General features: G+C 45.6%; 1 protein-coding gene across 2 annotated transcripts in view; it reads right to left on the bottom strand.

The window, feature by feature from the left end:
• Nucleotides 1-16,947, bottom strand: part of HECW1 (HECT, C2 and WW domain containing E3 ubiquitin protein ligase 1) — a 258,160-nt gene extending 241,213 nt beyond the window's left edge. For both annotated transcript variants that reach the window (XM_055709166.1, XM_055709165.1), the window contains exon 1: nt 16,710-16,947. Coding sequence is in view for 1 of the 2 variants with exons in the window: in XM_055709165.1 (XP_055565140.1) it covers nt 16,710-16,739 (30 nt within the window). In the remaining variant the exon portion in view is untranslated. The remainder of the gene's footprint in view (nt 1-16,709) is intronic.
• Nucleotides 16,948-17,417: the final 470 nt, after the last annotated feature.

The raw sequence follows: 17,417 nt of genomic DNA, 5'->3' as shown, positions 1-17,417 counted from the left end.
GCTTTACAAAGCCTGGTCACACCAAGGGAAGAAGCGAGCGGCTTCCGTTTCATGCCTCTAGTAGACCTAGGGCAGCACGAGCCCAAGAGAAATGGGTTTTGCTGCTTTCTTAGTATCTGCCATCACACATTGGTCTCCGCTCCTCTGCTGATCTGCCAACCAGTTACCTGCCCCTGCACCTCCAGGGTTCTGTAAGTGCAAAACTGCTTCTGGCCAACATGCACGGAAAGTGGACCCCGTTGACTTAAAATAACACAAACTCGCTGAAATCTTAGTGAACTTACCCTCTCTGCTCCAGGTAAAAGTTCACGTGAGGCTTGCACGGCTATTGAACAGTACTCCTCAACTGATGCCATGTACCAGCCAGCAGCTCCCTTCTAGCCCGCGAAGGCTGGGATTAGCTGGTATCTCTGAACCGCAGGCGACTCATTAACATGAAGTCTAAGCGAGGCATGAGCAGATACCCACATGCATGGCCACATGCCGTGACCAGCCCTGATCCCCAGAACTTGCAGGCCATTTCACAGGCTAGATGTGCTCCCTGCAGTACTGAATTTAAAGAGACTGTCTTAAGCAATCAGGTAATTAAACATTGCTTTAAGCATCGTATTTCACAGGCTTGGTACACTGTGCAAGCCCTTACTGATGGGCAGACACTGCTAGCAAATTTCTCCCCTCATCTGTTGGCTTTTTGGCAGTCCACAATGGGTCACTCTTAATGCAATTTCATTTTCTTAATTAAATCTTCCCTGAGGTACCATCACAGGGTATTATTTCCCTTTGATTCCTTTATTTAACATGTCAGAACAGAGATAGTCTCACTACTCTGCTTTCATGGGTTAGAAAGTTTCTCCCTTGATTAACCCTCAGAGAAGATGAGGGGATTTAAGTGAGTAACAATGACATTTTTTAAATACACAACATACAAGGCCATACAACAAGGCTTATAAGACTGTAAAGGAAAAAGTGAAGCACAGCCAAGTTAAAAAAAACCAAAACAATAAAAGGTTCTTTCTTGCTATCTCAAACTTTACAGAGCAGAGTTTGTTTGCAAGAAGGGGAGAAAGACCCCCAAATCTAACTGCCTTCCAGTGGGAAGAGCACTTCCATGAGTTTAATAAAAGCCAACGCTTTTCCTACTATAAGTCACAGGGTCCAGGAAAAAAATCTCAGCTTTCCTTTCCAGAAATAAATCCCCAAAGAGCATGTACTGCAAGTCTTCAAATCGTGAACCTTGTAAGCACCCCAATTGCACAACAGAAAGTCTCCAAACCAGAAGCCCTGAAAATTCCTACATTGGCAGAGTCTCCAACATTTTTCAGTCTTTGTGGACAGAAATACTGGCTGGATATGTGATTACCCTTTGTACTTTCCAAAAAGTATACTGTTCTACATGGTTACGTGCTGGTGATTACGCATCAACCATTACTGCTTGTGACACCTTCCATTGAACGTAATGACATGCAGCCCCTCTGTTAAAGCAAAACTAAACTCTCCAGGAAGACAAACATGAGCGATGCTAGCAATACAGCCTTCAAGAAAATGCTAATATGAACCATCATAGATATACTGACCAGCAATTCAAGTCCTCTATTGCCTACAGACAACCTGTAGTAAATAGAAGGTAAGTTTTACATCATCCAGTTCTAGCTGTTTTGCCTAAGCTTGCATCGAGGGTCTCTGGAGAGAGCAATATCCCTACTGGGAAAGCCAACTTAAAATACAGAATTGTTCATCCCAAGCCCCTCTCCCCACTACAGACAGCCCTGTTATTTCACTGGCACAAGAGGGCTCAAATCTAGCCAGCTAAAAGTAAGGTGAGATGCGCAATACAACAGGGGGAGAAAGATCCTCAGAACATCCACCAAAAAGGACAGGACCCCTCAGCAGCCTCCAACAGCCGTAACAATCCCAATAAGCAGCTTGTGCATGAAAATCCCAAGCCAAACTCACTGAGGTCTTCCGCATTTTGGAAGATTTAAATATCATATCACTTACTAATAAGGCAAAGTCAAAAACGTCAGAAACATCAGAAACAATTGTCTCAAATGGCTAACATCAGACATAATTTTGTGAAATGCAAGGTATAGCACTGAGCTGCGAATCATGCAAGTCAGTATCTGTACACCAAAAACCTGATAACTTCATATATAGACAAGATAAATATATAACAGCAGTTTACAGATATTATTGCAATAGCCATTTTGTAGTAGTAAATATTTGGGAAGGATCTGAAGGAAGAAAGCAATAAACTACTCAGGTGGTTTCTTAACACTGGCTCAATGAACATGAAGAGTTGCCATACCAATGGCAGAAACCAAGCACTTCAGTCATGTTAGTTATCCAGCAAGAGGGACAGAAGGCATGAGAACACATATTTAGGAATCTGCAGTACTCAGCAGACCCATGAAGTTAAAATTAAGATAAATAGACAAAAAGAATGACCTGGGATTCAGATAAAATGGAAGAGAGGAGAAAAAGGCCCTCACAGCAAAATTTTAACTTGCAGAAAGCTGATGAGATGAAAACTACAATAGAAAAGGCTACAAATGACCAAGTCACAGGCAAAGATTTTTGGCAACAAACAGAAAATTATATTTAACAATAACATGAGAAAAGTACTGAATTTGGTCTAATAAAAAAATAATAATCAAAAACTAAGTGCATGAACAAAACATGGGTAGCAGGAAGAGACAAAGGAGAGAAAGGGAACACATACAAGAAATGGCACTGGATCCAGATGAGAGAGCAGAGAAACAGGACTACACAGGATGCACAGAATTCCAACAAGAGATGAAAAACTGCTCATTAGGGTGTTGGCGTTAGCAAAGGATTAGTCTGGGAGTTAACACAAAAGTAGTATCTGAAAAATAGGAGTTAATAGCATAATGGTAACAAATCAAGAGAGGACAGGTATGCAGGTACTAAAGATGAAGGCAAGGGAGAAGATTAAAAGAAGATTTAGGGAAGGATAAAAGACAGAGGGAATATATGACAGACGTTCACAGACTCAAGAGCAGAAAGGAGAAGGGAGGATCATTTGCTTTCTCTTCCAAGCCGGGGCAGGCATCAAGAGAAGGCACTAGGAGTCAGGCTCATAACATACTAAAGGCAGTGGCTTTTAAGACAACAGGTAGTTGACCTGTGAAATACACCTTCAAATTACAATAAAAATGTCAATAGGTTCAAAGGAAAGTGAAAGCAGGGGAGATTTCATGGAGCAGATCTCTACTGAAGGGTTCTAAATCCACAGAAACACAATCAGTTAAGAAAGATTCCAAGCAGAAAATCATTGGGATGTGGGTAAAGAAATAATACAGAAAAGGGATTTTCTCACAGCAGACAAAAGTCCCTGCCAAAATGCCACCTCCATTGCCTTGGTTTCCTGGTAAGCCTAGATCAAATATTTTTACCCTTTGATCTTTGCATCTGTTTACAGTCCACACAAGTGACTACTACCACAAACACTTTAAGCCAACATAAACTGACACTTCCACAAGGAGGACCACCGCTCCTTGTTCCCAGTCCTTGCTGGGTGTTTGCTTGCATTGCTGTAAGCCTTCACACAACACTCAAGCAGACCTCTCCTGGGTTAAAACCACATGGCGTAAAATAACAGGTTACTTCTAACACGGGTCCCCTGACACAGCTCTCCATGCAGCCACACAAATGCATGTCCTGACCCAAGGAAACAAGGAAATAACTAACATGCAGAAAAAAGAGTGGCTAGAAAAGCAGAATGATGCACTGGAATTATTTAGCCTGGAGAAGAAGAGGCTCAGGAAGAATCTTATCAATGTGCATGAATAGCTGGTGGGATGAAGTGAGGCAGACTGAGCAAGGCTCTTCTCAGTGCTGTCCAGCGACAGGACCAGAGGCAACTGGCACAGACTGAAATACAGAAAACTCCACTTAACTGCAAGAAAAAAAAAAACCCACCACACTTTTCTTTTTTTTTTTAACCTGTGTTCTTCAGGCTTCACAGTTACACATAGCTGAATGGCAGGTAACACATTTCTACAAAGGGGTTCACATCCCTGCTAGTAGAGCATTTAAGGTCTGAAGATTTAGGCTCCTTAAACTGAAAATGGCTAAGCATTCCTGGTAAAGCACGACATGGATCTCTGAAAGATGCCCATTTTCATCCATGGACAGCAGGATACTTTAAAGGGAAAGAACCTTTCAAATTATAACTTTTTCATAGATATTTGGCTGTCTACACTCAGCCTATAAAAACATGGTAGGTTTTCTGCTGTTTCTCCCTTCCTTCTTCCACGGGCAGACAAAAAGTTTGACACCTGCAAGTTTTGCCCAGATGATAAGAGCACTTTAAGAATAGTTTACCCCTGGCTATGTGGATACCTGGAACCAGGGAACCAGTAACACAGCAGGGACACCCTCCAGCTTGTTATCCAGCAAAAGAGGTGCAGAGCAGTGGCAGACAGAAAGGTATCTGTATACACAGGACGCAAGGCAAGTGATAGCAAACAAGCACAAGAAACCGGTGAATTAAACAGAATGAGAAATAGTCTTAGGATAATAAAAAAAATCCATTAACCTCATTCTTCACCTTACTTGGGAGATGGCAAAGTTGGTATGTTATTGCTACGCAGTGCGCGCTGAACAAGGTACTGCTCAGCTGTCAAACAAATGTGTTATTGAATGCTCACACTAAGAAAAACACATTTTCCACATTCATATTTTGACCAACTAAGCAGCTGGAGGGTGGTCTTCAACACACCTGAGCAACCCACAGGGCAAGGGGTGAAAAAAAGGTCTTTGCAGTAACAAGACAAAACACCATAAAAGGGAAGAAAAAAACCTTTTGAAACGGTAAGACTTTAGCTGAAACAATCATTTTTCTGTCCGTTTCACTGATACCTGTTTTGGTGGCCACAAGAGAAGTGAAGCCAAGACGGGACATTTATCTCCTTGAAGACCACTTTTGAACTATCTGCTGCAGAGTTTGCCTTTGTTGCATCCTAGGTAAGACAGCCCAGCTGTGACAAAGCCTTTTTGCACCCAAAGATAAGAAGGTTGCAATGCCACCAAACCCAGAAGGGCCTAAACAGTAAGTAGCACTATGCTTGACTTGCACCTGCGTAGGCTGGAAGCCCAGACATCTTACTATTTGCTACCGAGAGAAAATAGACATATTAACCTCCAATGGCTATAAAAAAAAAAGGTGTTTATGAGGTGGAGGGATGTAGAGATAATGAGGGGGAAAAAATTTCCTCCTGACACTTCTGGCAGCAAAGCAAAAACGAGAACCTTGCTAAAACAATGTTAGCATCTAAACTGGAAAAATTGAATTACAGGGAGCAGGAACCCCGTTCAAGGTGATCTTTTCAAGCTAAAAAGCCAAACTGTATGTCTGAGGGGACTCCCTCACTGACATGCTTTTGTTTTCCACTGTGCAAGTATTACAAAACTGCAAGTTGAAAAATCTGTGTGGTCTTTGTCCCACATAAACATGCAGTGAATCTTTCCACAGTTATTTTAAGACCTCACAGGCCAAATGCATCCCTAGTGCAAGATCAGTGACTTAAATGAACTCAGCATGGCAATGAGATCAGCCCCAGGCTTCCACGAAGTAAATACAATAGTACACCACTATAATGACACTGTGCACTGGAGACAGTTTTTAAATTTTTAAATTGTTTTTAAAAGATTTTTTAAAAAAAATTGTTTTAAAGAAACAACTGTATGAAGAAGAGTAGGTCAAGTCTCATTTTTGGCACTGTGGGAAATCGAAGCATTTTGAAGTCTTCCTTACAGAGGAAGCATAACAACAACCGCCACCTTGCCACACCTCCATCTCTGATCTCTCCCAACTGGATTTGATCATTAAACAAGGCTGCAGGGCTCCAGGTCCTCTGAACAGCTGCCAGCTGCAGTACAAACACATTCTCATGAGGAACATTTTGATTCTGTTTAAAACTGCTTTTTTTTTTTTTCTTTTTCTGACAGAAACCCATTCCACTGGCACATTTCCATGCAGCTCCATTACTTAATATGCCTCCCCCCTCCCACACATGCATGCACCAGAGCTACTTCAAGAAGATAATTATGCTGCATGTTTGCAGTGCATTGGATTTACTCCTGCCAGGTCACCTGTCTTCACCAGAAGTGAGAGACTCCAGGGAAAGGAGTCATCAAAACAAGGGTGATTCAATGTCTGCACATATACATGACATGTATTCCCCCAAAAATATATGCAAGCAAAAAATACATTGATTTATTATTTTTTTTAAGGGGCTCAGTAGCCTCAGGGTGGCTCATATAGCAACAAATTCAGCTCTTTACTCAAGCAGCCAGCTATTTGAAAACAAACATCATGATTATACCACCAAACAATCTCAATCAACAACTAAAGAAGTGTATGTGACTTGCAGGGGTCTCTAGCTTTCGACAAATAATCCAGCAGTGCTGCACGGATCTGAGTAATACTTGTGTCTCCGGCTCTTCCCTGTGACTCAGCATTCGGCAGGGCTGCCAAGGGCTGGTCCGAGCTCCTGAAACACACCTGAAGCTGGACTAAAATGACAAGCCTGGCAGGACAGCACTGCAAGGACGAAGTGCTCACAGCAAGAAGAAGAACATTGCACTCGGTCAGTGGTATCTAAGAAAGCCTGCTCAACACCAGCCCTCTCTGGCCTAAAACAGGGCGATTTTTTTCCTCCAGAGTGGTTACATAAAAATGGCTCTTTATTAGACAGAAGACCTGCTACCTCCAGTAGATGCAGAATTTACCTGCTGACTTAAGTACAGAAAGTTTTTTACCCCGCTTCCTTTAAAAACTGCAACATTACCTATGTTCCTCTAATGAGGAATCCTCCATTTGCATGAAGTCCAGCTGAGTCCTCTATGGCTGCAAAGGCTCTCTCCTGCCCTACCACCTATCAGAGACCAAACACAGGATCAAGGGGAATGGTTTTAGAAGGACGATGGTTTGGGCTGAGTGGTGCAGCTAGAAAGCATTTTTTAGTAATCTCTCACCTACATCTTCTCACTCTGAAATTTGAGGTGAGCAAAACAACCTTCTGAGCTCTGAGCCTTGGTCCTCTGAGGCTTGAAGAACTGGTTCCCACATATAATCTGTTGTTTCCCAAAGCTCTGACTGAATTATATTGGTATTCTATTACACGGGAATTTGTATCTGAAAGCTTTCATACTCACCATTAGATACCATGACACAACTCCAAACTACTGCATGAGACAAGCCAAACATGCAGTTTCCCATTGGACGCATCACTGAGGCATGAGTAAGAATGGTTCAGAAGACAAGACTGAATGTAAATATTTTAGGCCAGATCAAAAGAACAGGATAATTCAGGCATTGAAGCTGAAAATGGTACTCGAAATGCTACTGAGCTCTGCTTTCCACATAACAGGATTCATGGACCTAGTGTTCTGCTCCTGTGCATCCCAGAAACATGTTTTAACGTACCATTTGCTATTCTGCATTATAAAACACATGCACCGGCCCTTGGCAAAGCAATCCAGAAACTCCCCCCTCTACTCATTAAATCAGAGTTATGCTCCCTCTCGCTCAGTGAATCTTCAAAACCCTTATGCAGAACATAACTTTGGTCATGGGTGTAAATCACATCCCATACTCACACACACTTAGAGGAGTTCCCTGCCTGTCAGGGCACATTCCTGGAAAGTCAGGGATCTTGGTCTGATCTGAATCAGGTGCTGAAGAAGTAACACCTCGTCCTGGAGAGGGCAGCTCCTCCCTGAGCAACAGACCCTACCCAACACACCAGTTTTGGAGTACCTGCTTCTGATGACCTGCCTGCCTTCAGGCACTGTTAACCAGCTTTGCACCTAACTCAACACACAAGCACTCTGGGCAGGCAGAGATGCATAAAGCTGCTTTGCCTACATTACACTGGAAACAAAAGCCCTAGGGAGCACAGAGGGGGAACCCTATTGCTGCCTACACGTAAACCAGGCACATCCAGCTGACCCACGCTAGTCTTTTATGGCTCTCTTTTTGGTGCAGTGCTGCACAAAGCATGGCTACGGCATCCTGCATATAAGCTAGTAAACTCAGTGCGCCATGGAGACTCACAGCAGCTTAGATTTTCATTTGCTTAAGGCCCTCATCACTTTCCATTTCAGCATGTGGGTGTCTCCTCTCATGGTCCCACAGGGATTATTTGGATTAGCCATACTGCATTTATATCCCTTATGGTCCAGGTAACTAAAGGAGATGAACTGGGTTTTCCAGTGAGTTATTAGAAGGCCATCAAGTGGATTGATCTCCTGTCCATCGCAGAGCTATTCTGAGGTCACAAGTCAGTTAAACACATTATTCACAATGACCCTTCCTGAGTTACTAGATGATACAGTGTTAAATCAGCAGACAACTCCTGAAACATCCTATTCCACATCTTCCCCTTGCTGAGCTAGCCCAACTCATCTCATGCAAACCCTGAGCCTGCTACCACTACTTACGTACCAGCCTTCCCAAGGTGTGTTGTCTTTCTAAAGTCAGTGTGACTCCCTAAGCAAGAATCACGCGTGCACACACAGAGCTGGCAGAATTAGGCTGGGAAAAATAGGTCAGGACAAGCATATATTTAACTACAAGTCCAAACCTCAAACTCATGTTTTACTAACAAATAATTCATATGCGCATGCACAAAATCCACATTTGATAACTATTAGGAAGTCACTCGGATATCAACTAGGCAATCAAGATCTTTTGCAGGAGCAGAGCCTCTGCCAGAAACATTTCTAGTCCCACTCCAAGTAGAGGTTTAAACATACAACCTCTCCCTCACAACCCTATATCCATCCTTTTTCTGTAATAAAGCAACTTCCCATAAGATCTTTTGGGAAATTGTTTCTTACTCATTTTGCACTAATCTTAGGATTGCCTTTTTTTACAAAAAAAAAAAAAAACCAACCAAAAAAACAAAACCAAACAGTGAGGGGTCAGGGTTGAGACACCCCTGCAGGGAGCCTGGCCTAGGCCACTACTCCTATTCCAGGCTTCCAAAAGTCACCTTTGCAAGTAGACACACGAGGAAAGGAGAGAGGGCACAAGAGTAGTCTGTCACCTTCTAGAAGTTCTGCAGCAACTTCCCTGGGCTTTTGATTATCTTCCAAGCTGGATAAGACAATACAGCTGACATCTAGAAGTTACCATGTAGCTCCATCAAGCAAACTCAGCAGCTGATCCTTAGATCAGATTTCTAGAAGACACTGCTTCCACCCTCCTCTAGGATCCACCTCTAGCCAAACCTCAGCAGCACAGTTGGCAAGCTAAATGCACAGAAGCACCCAGAACACTTTACCACACCTTTGCTACAATTTTTCTGCATTTCCTGCACCATGATTGCTTGTTACTTTGCTCCCAGGTGCCAAAAGTTTTTCATTCCCTCCCCAGCAACAGTAAAATCAAACACTAGGATTGCAAACCGCCCTAAGTACATTAGGACGTGCACGTACCCTCTCTGCACCTGCTTTATACACAGTTCAGTGCAAAAGACACAGATATTTAAGAATTCAGACACAATTAGATGATACATGTTTTTAATTAGAAATGCCCTAATATAATTGCTCGAGTACAGACACTAAGGCTTTAGCCTACATCATGCTATTGGGTACAGAGAATTAGTCTGAGTTATTAACCCATGTTTTAATTGTCTGAGACACAAGATTGCAAGTGCATTGGAACAAAAACAAGAGTACTCTGCAATCACCCGGAAGCGGAAAGGTTGAAAGGGGAGAGAAGACTATCAAAAGGGAAATGCAAGCTCACGCGCAGGGAGGGAGAGCCTTTAAAAATCTGCGAAGAGGATGCTTTGAGAGTGACAGTTCTGAGCAGCATGAAGGAGTAATACAAAGTCAAATTTCAAGGGCAGGTAATGGTTCTACACCAGGATGCAGTTTCTTGACCAGCATAAAAAATTCTGCCTTTAATCAGGTGGGAAATCTTACTCTTTAATGGGAGCCTTGCTCATAAAAAAAATCGGTTATTTCCTTTCACACACAAAGAAAAATCCTTAAGGAACATTAAGTAGAAACCAAAAGAAGGTAAATTGGGTAGCCTAGTTCTTATAAGCCACCACAGTGATGGGTCTTGGGAAGGAGTTCTACCACAGGACCAGGTGCTTCCATGTTGGAATCCTTTTCTAGCCTAAAAAGAGAAGAAAATGTAGTTCAGCTCATTAGCCCTTAATACCTGGCCTGGGTAGCAACTCCTACGGTTGTTTCAGCTTTAGCCTGCTGTTAGAGTAATGAGAAAGAAATGTCAGTGCTTCATGTCGGCACAGCAAACAGCCAGCTTCCCTATGATACTCAGCTCTGTAAAAAAATAAATCAAAAAATAATCATAGAAAGCCATGCAGCATTGCCCTTCATCAAGCAAAGTTCCCAATAACTTCAGGAGGAGCACCGCTCATTTTTAGACCCAAGGGTTTGACTCAATAATACTTTCTCTCAGCATCAGGTCTCTACTATGACTCAGGGTACGCAGGCACTATTTCTGAATCATGGTATTGACCTCACATTGACTACTGTTTGACAGCATGGTGTGGTCAAATTAAGCAACTCAGAAGTTCATGAAAAGATCTCGCTCCTTATCTCTAGAGGTTCCATGGGCCTGTAACCAAGGCAGCAGACAATCTAACGACTAATTGGCCTTTCATGAATCTTGAACAGCATCATCTTGGAAATGTGTGTTCTGACTCTGAAATTAAACATTTCATCCACTTCCCCCCCTTTTCATGTGAAGCTTGTAGAACTAAACCTTGCTCTTTAAATCAAGATGCTGCTTCAGAGTAAATCTGTTGCTGTCCATCATCTTCAGGCAACCATGCAGTCACACATAAAAAGTAGCATGACAAACGGTATATTTACCTAAGGCCTCTCCCACAGCTTTTTTTTTTTTTTTATACATCATTAAAGACACTTGACAAATAATCCAACACTTGATGGATGCTCTGCATTAGAATGTGAATTTCAAGTTTAAATTTTCTCAAGGTTGCATTAGAATGTAGGCACAAGACAGTATCTCCTACTTTATCAGTCTCCAACACTATCAGTCTTGACAGGGCCCAGATTTCAAAGGAAAGCACCTAGCTGTCCAAGGACCAGCTTGGGACATCAGATGATCCCATCCACCCCACCAGTTTGTCAAGCACTTGTAAGCATGCCCACAGATGCCCAGGCAGGTAGCCCCATGTGCATTTGTTGCATCCAGCAGGAAGGAGGACTGTAGTTCAAATGGCTGAGGAAGTGCCTTACAAGAGGCATCCAGCTCGCAAGCAAAGCTGGATTATCTCCAACTTCATGGCTTTTTACCTAGCTCAGCAAAGCCTGTACAACATACAATGTATGTTCTGCTAAAAAGACAGGCTTCGGCAGCATAGTTTTTCAGGGAGGAGCAGGAGTCACAGCAATGCTCAAGACTCAAAGAACAGCTCCTTGACCCCTCTGCTCCGTATACTCAGGTGTTTCACAGGCATACAGTAGAGAACAACTTGTTCAACCATCTCCTCAAGCATCCTCCCTCTCTTGCTCTCCCCTCCCCCTTGGGAAGACACAACTCCCTGCTGCATCTCTTCTGCATGCAGGTGTTTGGGAGGGGTATCCACCAGCCTTCCCCTCTGCAAAAAGCATACAGCGGGTAGCACAACATCAGCCCTTCCCAAGCTTGCAGGGCGCCATCCAAGATTTTGCATGGAGCCATGTGAAAGCAAGTTCATTGCTGGCACCAGAAGAGCAGCATGCTCCTCCTTTCTCTGAAACAATAGGCCTGCTGAACCACGCATTTCAGGACCTGAGAAACCCGATTTGGTAATTGAAGGTGCACATGGCACATTTTCCTACGGTATGGAAAAATTAATTATACCACATGACAGATTTCAATCCTGGTGTTCAAAAGCTCATTAGCAAAACCACTTTAAAAGGTGCTAATAGAAACAAATGCCTTGAACATCACAGACTTCCCAGATGACTCCTGCTATAGAGATGGATGACAAATCACTCTGTCAGTCATCTTTAAATTCCATATTGACTACATTGAAGCAATTACCCATTTATTTTTAGAGCATGTTCCATTTTAAACATAAGTGATTCAGTCCAAGAGACATTCTATACTGCATTGCTATTTCATGGGTTAACAACTGAAATTTAAATGGATTTTAATTTTGGGGCAAATACTTGCTTTCCCCACCCCCCGCTGCCTCTACACATTGGTTGGGAATTTTAATTCAGGCTTCAAACCAAACAAATGTTGGTGTTCTACAAGCATCTGCAGAGAAATATAAAAATATCTGGGAAGTGTGAAAGAGTGAGCCTGTTTTGCTAAATGCATAAAATGAAACCTCAGCGAAGGTCTCAATAATAGCCTTCCTGACTGCTGTGCACACGCTCTCTCCCACAGACCTTCTGCTCTGCAGCAAGGGAATGCTGCCTGCGTTGCTGCGTCCTCAAAGAACTTTGTAAATACAATGGAGCACAGCAATCCCCCGGGGAGCATGGTGTTGATCTTTTACTTCGATATTTCAAAAAAGAGCACCAGGGTTTCCCCCTTTTTTAGTGTCTAAAAAGAACACCTTACCATATCGCTTCCCCCCAGCCATCTCAAGGTTTATCTGCATTGTAGGCAACGTTCCGGACAACAGGATGAGGGGCTAGAAACAAGCTTAGGCTGCTCCTAACTCATGGAAAAGGAGGGTGAGACGATAAAGTGGGGGGAGTTGGGAATGGAGAGTCCTGGGGAGCTGAGGTTTCTGTTGCTGCCGACACCAGAGGGAGAGGACAAACAGGAGCTGCAACAGGTACTGCAGCAGGGAAACCCTGCTTCAAGCTCAGCGCTGCCCTGCTCCAACCCAGCTCCTCCCTCTCCCCAAAGCAAAAGCAGGCTGGGAGGCTCCTGCCAGCCTTTTGCCCCCAGCAGCCTGCTGCCCATGACAACAGCCTATTTTGCCTGTAGCTTGGACCAGTCTTACCGGCCCATATTCTGGTGAACCCACAAACATCTGAGATGAGGACACCATCTTGCCAAGGGACAGTCCCAGTCCCTCCTAAGGAGCCCTGCCCTAAGAATCCAAACCTCCTACTTCAGAGCTGACGACAGGATACCCTAGCCATAACACAGCTGATCAAAAGAGTCCAAGGCTGACTCACAAGCCCATTATACAGCTGCCTAGCCACCATTCATTAACTGTACTAAAAATGACCCTGGGCTCCCTACATCAAAGAACCTTGCCATTTCTTCCTAATAAATTCTAAGCATCCTGCTGGCCTCAAATCTCAGCTGGAAAACATCAACTGGAGTAAGTGGCATCACAGCCTGCCCTTTGCTACTGGCTGTACTTCTATTTTTCCTATGTTGTATGCCCCCTACCCTCCTGAGAGTACCAACAGAAACAAAAATATTACTGTGGTTTAAGGCAAACGCATAAGTAAGATCTAGCCTGGTTCAGGCTATTAGAATTAACATTCCTGATATCTAAGCCCAATAGAAATGTATTTCTAAGGAACTAAACCAAACCCCTGCAGTGTTTGCCACTCAGCCACTGCAGAATCCCAACAGCACATGAAATGTTACAAGAGAAACGGGTAAAAAAAAGCCTTAAACAGAAGCAAAACTGACTCATCTCCTTATTGCCAAAACCGAGAAGCTGCTGAGCATAAACAAACAGCAGACATCCTGAAGAAAAGGGGGCATCGCAATTCCTTTTCATGCTAATAGGCAGATACAGAAACTAGTACGAGCAGGACCATCCTCCAGCTACTCCCCCAAGCCGATCCAAAGGAACTGCCAGCGCTACGGCAACCAACATTCCTGGCAGCACTGGTACCACTGGAGGCCCAGGAGCAACCAAGGTGCTGGTGACTCCCAGTGCGCTGATGGTTTCTAGTTATACATGCTGGAAAGCTGTGACAGCTGTAGGTATGATCCGCTTGTGGAAGCCACACGTATGTTACAAAATTTCATGTTCCAACGAAACTGTTCTGGGCAGCAGTCAAAGGCACACTTGACTTAGCCTGGCAAGCATCCCTTCTGCAGAACGGGAAGGAGAGAGCACCACAGCACTTGTATAAGGCTCAAGCTCTCCTCCCTATCTATAGGGGCCTACAAAGACTACGTGCTATGCGTGCTGAAGCCAGACCTCGTGGATACCCCTATGTTTGGAAGAAACTAAGTAGGTAAAGACTTAGGATCAGACAGACACTTAGAAAGAACAAAAGGAAAGTGAGCGTGATGACAAATTACATTCTCCAGCAAAGTCCATCACTGCAAACTAAGATACTTTGGCATAATTGTTGGGTGTTTTTTTTAATTACTAAAAGCCTTTCTGTTTGAACTTTACAAGATGTTTAACTTCTGGGGGAACAGAGAGGTTGTCTTGTGGGATTTTATTTTTAAAAAACAGCTTTCAGAGTCGAAACCACAGGGGCAACCTTAATGCCTGCATCCACAAAGACAGATTTCCAACAGCTTTAAAAAAACAGGTAACTCAACTTCTTTGTTAGAACAGCTCCTGGCCTGACACCAACTATTCAGCATCATCACGCTCACAACTTGAATCCCCCCCGCTACACCACAACTACATCTTTTGCAGTATTTCAGAAAGCAGCTAATAAGCTCTGCTCGCTTTACTTACTTGAGTAACTGCATTGTTTGTAAGACAACCATTCCAAAGGAGACAAGGAGAAGGATTTAGCACTACCTTGAATGAACGCTACTTAGCACCAGACATAGCATATGCAAAACTCCACGAAGCTTCACTGGGATTATCTCACCAGCTCAAAGAATACTAGATCACACGTCACATACATGAAACAAAGCCACAGAAAGATGCACTTTAACTTTAAAGTCTTAGCCGATTATTTATTGGAATACAATCAATACCATCTCGTTTGTTAGAACGCATTCAAAATACCAAGCACATGGACTTCAAATAAATTCTCTGGGATGTTAGGAGCATGTGTACACAGTTTGCTTTCAAATAAATCACCACCACATTCAGATAATGATAGCTCCTGTTAAAGTCAGAGGGCATCAGTTCATTCTCTGGTCTGCTCTGGTTTCAAATGAGTAAGCTGATAAAAAAAGAGCTGATTGATACTAAAAAGGTTAGGAGTCCAAAGCTCAGGTCACGTTAAGTCAGCAGCACGTTAGCGTATGTTTCGCATGAGTGATACCACCACCGACTCACACGCCACTCGCGCCTTGCAAGCACTGGCCATCTGACGGACTACTCTTTGTTCTGAGCTAACTCCCCACTCACCCTGCTGAAACAAACAAACAAACAGACCCAGCATTTCCTCCATAAGGACAGATAACTCTTGTTTCCCCACCCCCCCATACTAGACAGACTGCATCAACAGGATGAGTGTTGTGCATAGACTAAATGTGCGCTGCCTTTTACATCTCCTTCTGGTCCAGCATGAAAATCAACGTTGCATCCCTGTTGTCCAAATGGGCACATGTTTGAGACAGTTAAAAGTAGAGAGAGCAGCCAGGATACAAACCCAACGCTGCTCCTCCATAAACCACACGTACTATACAGAGAAGTGATAATCCCTTCTTAGTGGAAAATCCAAATTTTCAAAATGAATCCCCAAGCTAAAATGAATTACTGTAATAACTGCAATCCTCGCATGAGCACTAATCAGGAAGGCACAGCTGACCACCTGCTATGTGGCACCACCGGCGCAGCAGCACCCTGCCCCTAATTGCTGCTGTGTCCAGACAGAGCCAGGTGCCCCACAAAACGAGCTGGTGACGCTGGTAAATACACGGAGAGCGCACTGCCCGCCCGCCGTACAGTCTCGCTACGCACTTCTGCTGAGTGCAGCATTTAAAAAAAAAAAAAAATGGGCACTACTGCAGCTCCTAACAGCAGGATGCAAAAAATCTAAACCCAGGCCAAGTAATTTCTTCTGCAACTACAGAGGAATGCACAGGAAACGATGCAAGAGAGACGACGAAACAAATCGCGTGTGCCTGTGTCAGTGCAAGCCCATCACCTATGCAGGCTGCAAAATGAGAAAAGCAGCATTTGACAGCACTACAGGCTGGGGCAGCATTCTTAACGTACTTACAATAAGTTATTTTATTTAATTGCTAATGAAAAAACGCAATTACATAATAACACAAGGTAATAACCAAAATACAAAGTCACAAGATTGGCTTACAGCAAACAGAGCCGGGGGGTGGGGGGGCAAGGCAGTTTGTGCCTTAAATTTTGCTGCATTGTCAAGGAGCCAAGAAGCAAACCTGGGGGCTTCTCCTTCTACAGGGAAGGGATGGAACCACCGAAAATTCAGCGCGGGACTCTTCATCACCGCCTGCGCGCATCCACATCCACAAATGATGTCAGTCCCCGCCGGCACGTCGCTCATCATCATTCTACACTATTTGCTCGCTAGTGCAACGCAGCCGGCAGGCCGGCGGCTGAGCCCGTACCCCAGCGGGGCCCGCAGGCTGGGGGGCTGCCCCCCGCCAAGCGCCGGGGACACGGCGGGGGGTCCCGCTCCCGCAGAGCCCGGCCGGCCCCGAGGCACAAAGGCGGGCACCCATGACAGCGCACACCCGCCGCCCCGGGGGGCTCTTCCCGGCGCCCAGGCCGCCGGCAGCCCCATCCCGCATCGCACTTCGCCGCCGGGAGGCAACGCCAACCTCGTCCCCCCGCCGCCCCCCCCCCGCCCTCGCCGGCAGCAGCCCCTCGTACCTGGACAATGCCGGCCTGGGCACAGCTCATGCTCCCCCGGCGCGGGCAGCGCTCACATCCCACACGTGCGGCTGGGGCCGCCCGGCAGCCGCGGGCAGGGAGGAGGACGGGGTGCCGGCGCCTCAGCCCCCGCCGAGCCGCACCATAGTCCAGCACCAGCTGATACACCCGCAACGCCGCCGCGCTCCCTTCTCCTCCTCCGCCCCGCCAGCCTCCTCCCACCCCGCCGCCTGTCGCCGGGTACCGGCCGCCTGGAGCCACCCACACGCCGCGGCGGCCGCCCGGCAGCACCGCCCGGCCCGGCCCGCCCCTCAGCGCGCCGCCTCCCGCCCGGCGGCCTGGGGCCGGTCCCCGCCGCCTCCCTCTCCGCCCGCCCGTCTGGCGGGAGCGGGCCCCTGCCCACCCAGGCGAGCCGCCCCCCAGCTGGTCTCACAGGGACACCACGGCACCCCACCCGCCACCCGGGGAGAGCCCCTGCCGCACGGGGCGGGGGCACAAAAGTCAATTCATTTTTTCGCCCCTTCAGCTCCGGCCCGCAGCCCCCCCGCCGGCCCTCCACCAGCGGGACGGTCCCTGGGGCGGGCCCTAGCACCTCCCCACACACACACGGGGAAGATCTCGGAGAGCCCCGCTGCCCCCAGGGGCCACGCACCCTTCGCCTCCCGTAGCTCCCGCCGCCTCTCCTGGGCAGCGCTCCAGGAACAGCAT

Source organism: Falco cherrug, chromosome 4, assembly GCF_023634085.1.
Source record: "Falco cherrug isolate bFalChe1 chromosome 4, bFalChe1.pri, whole genome shotgun sequence".
NCBI classification, from domain to species: Eukaryota; Metazoa; Chordata; class Aves; order Falconiformes; family Falconidae; genus Falco; species Falco cherrug.
The sequence above is the reverse complement of the archived record's forward strand: the minus strand, read 5'-3'. Positions and strand labels throughout refer to the sequence as shown.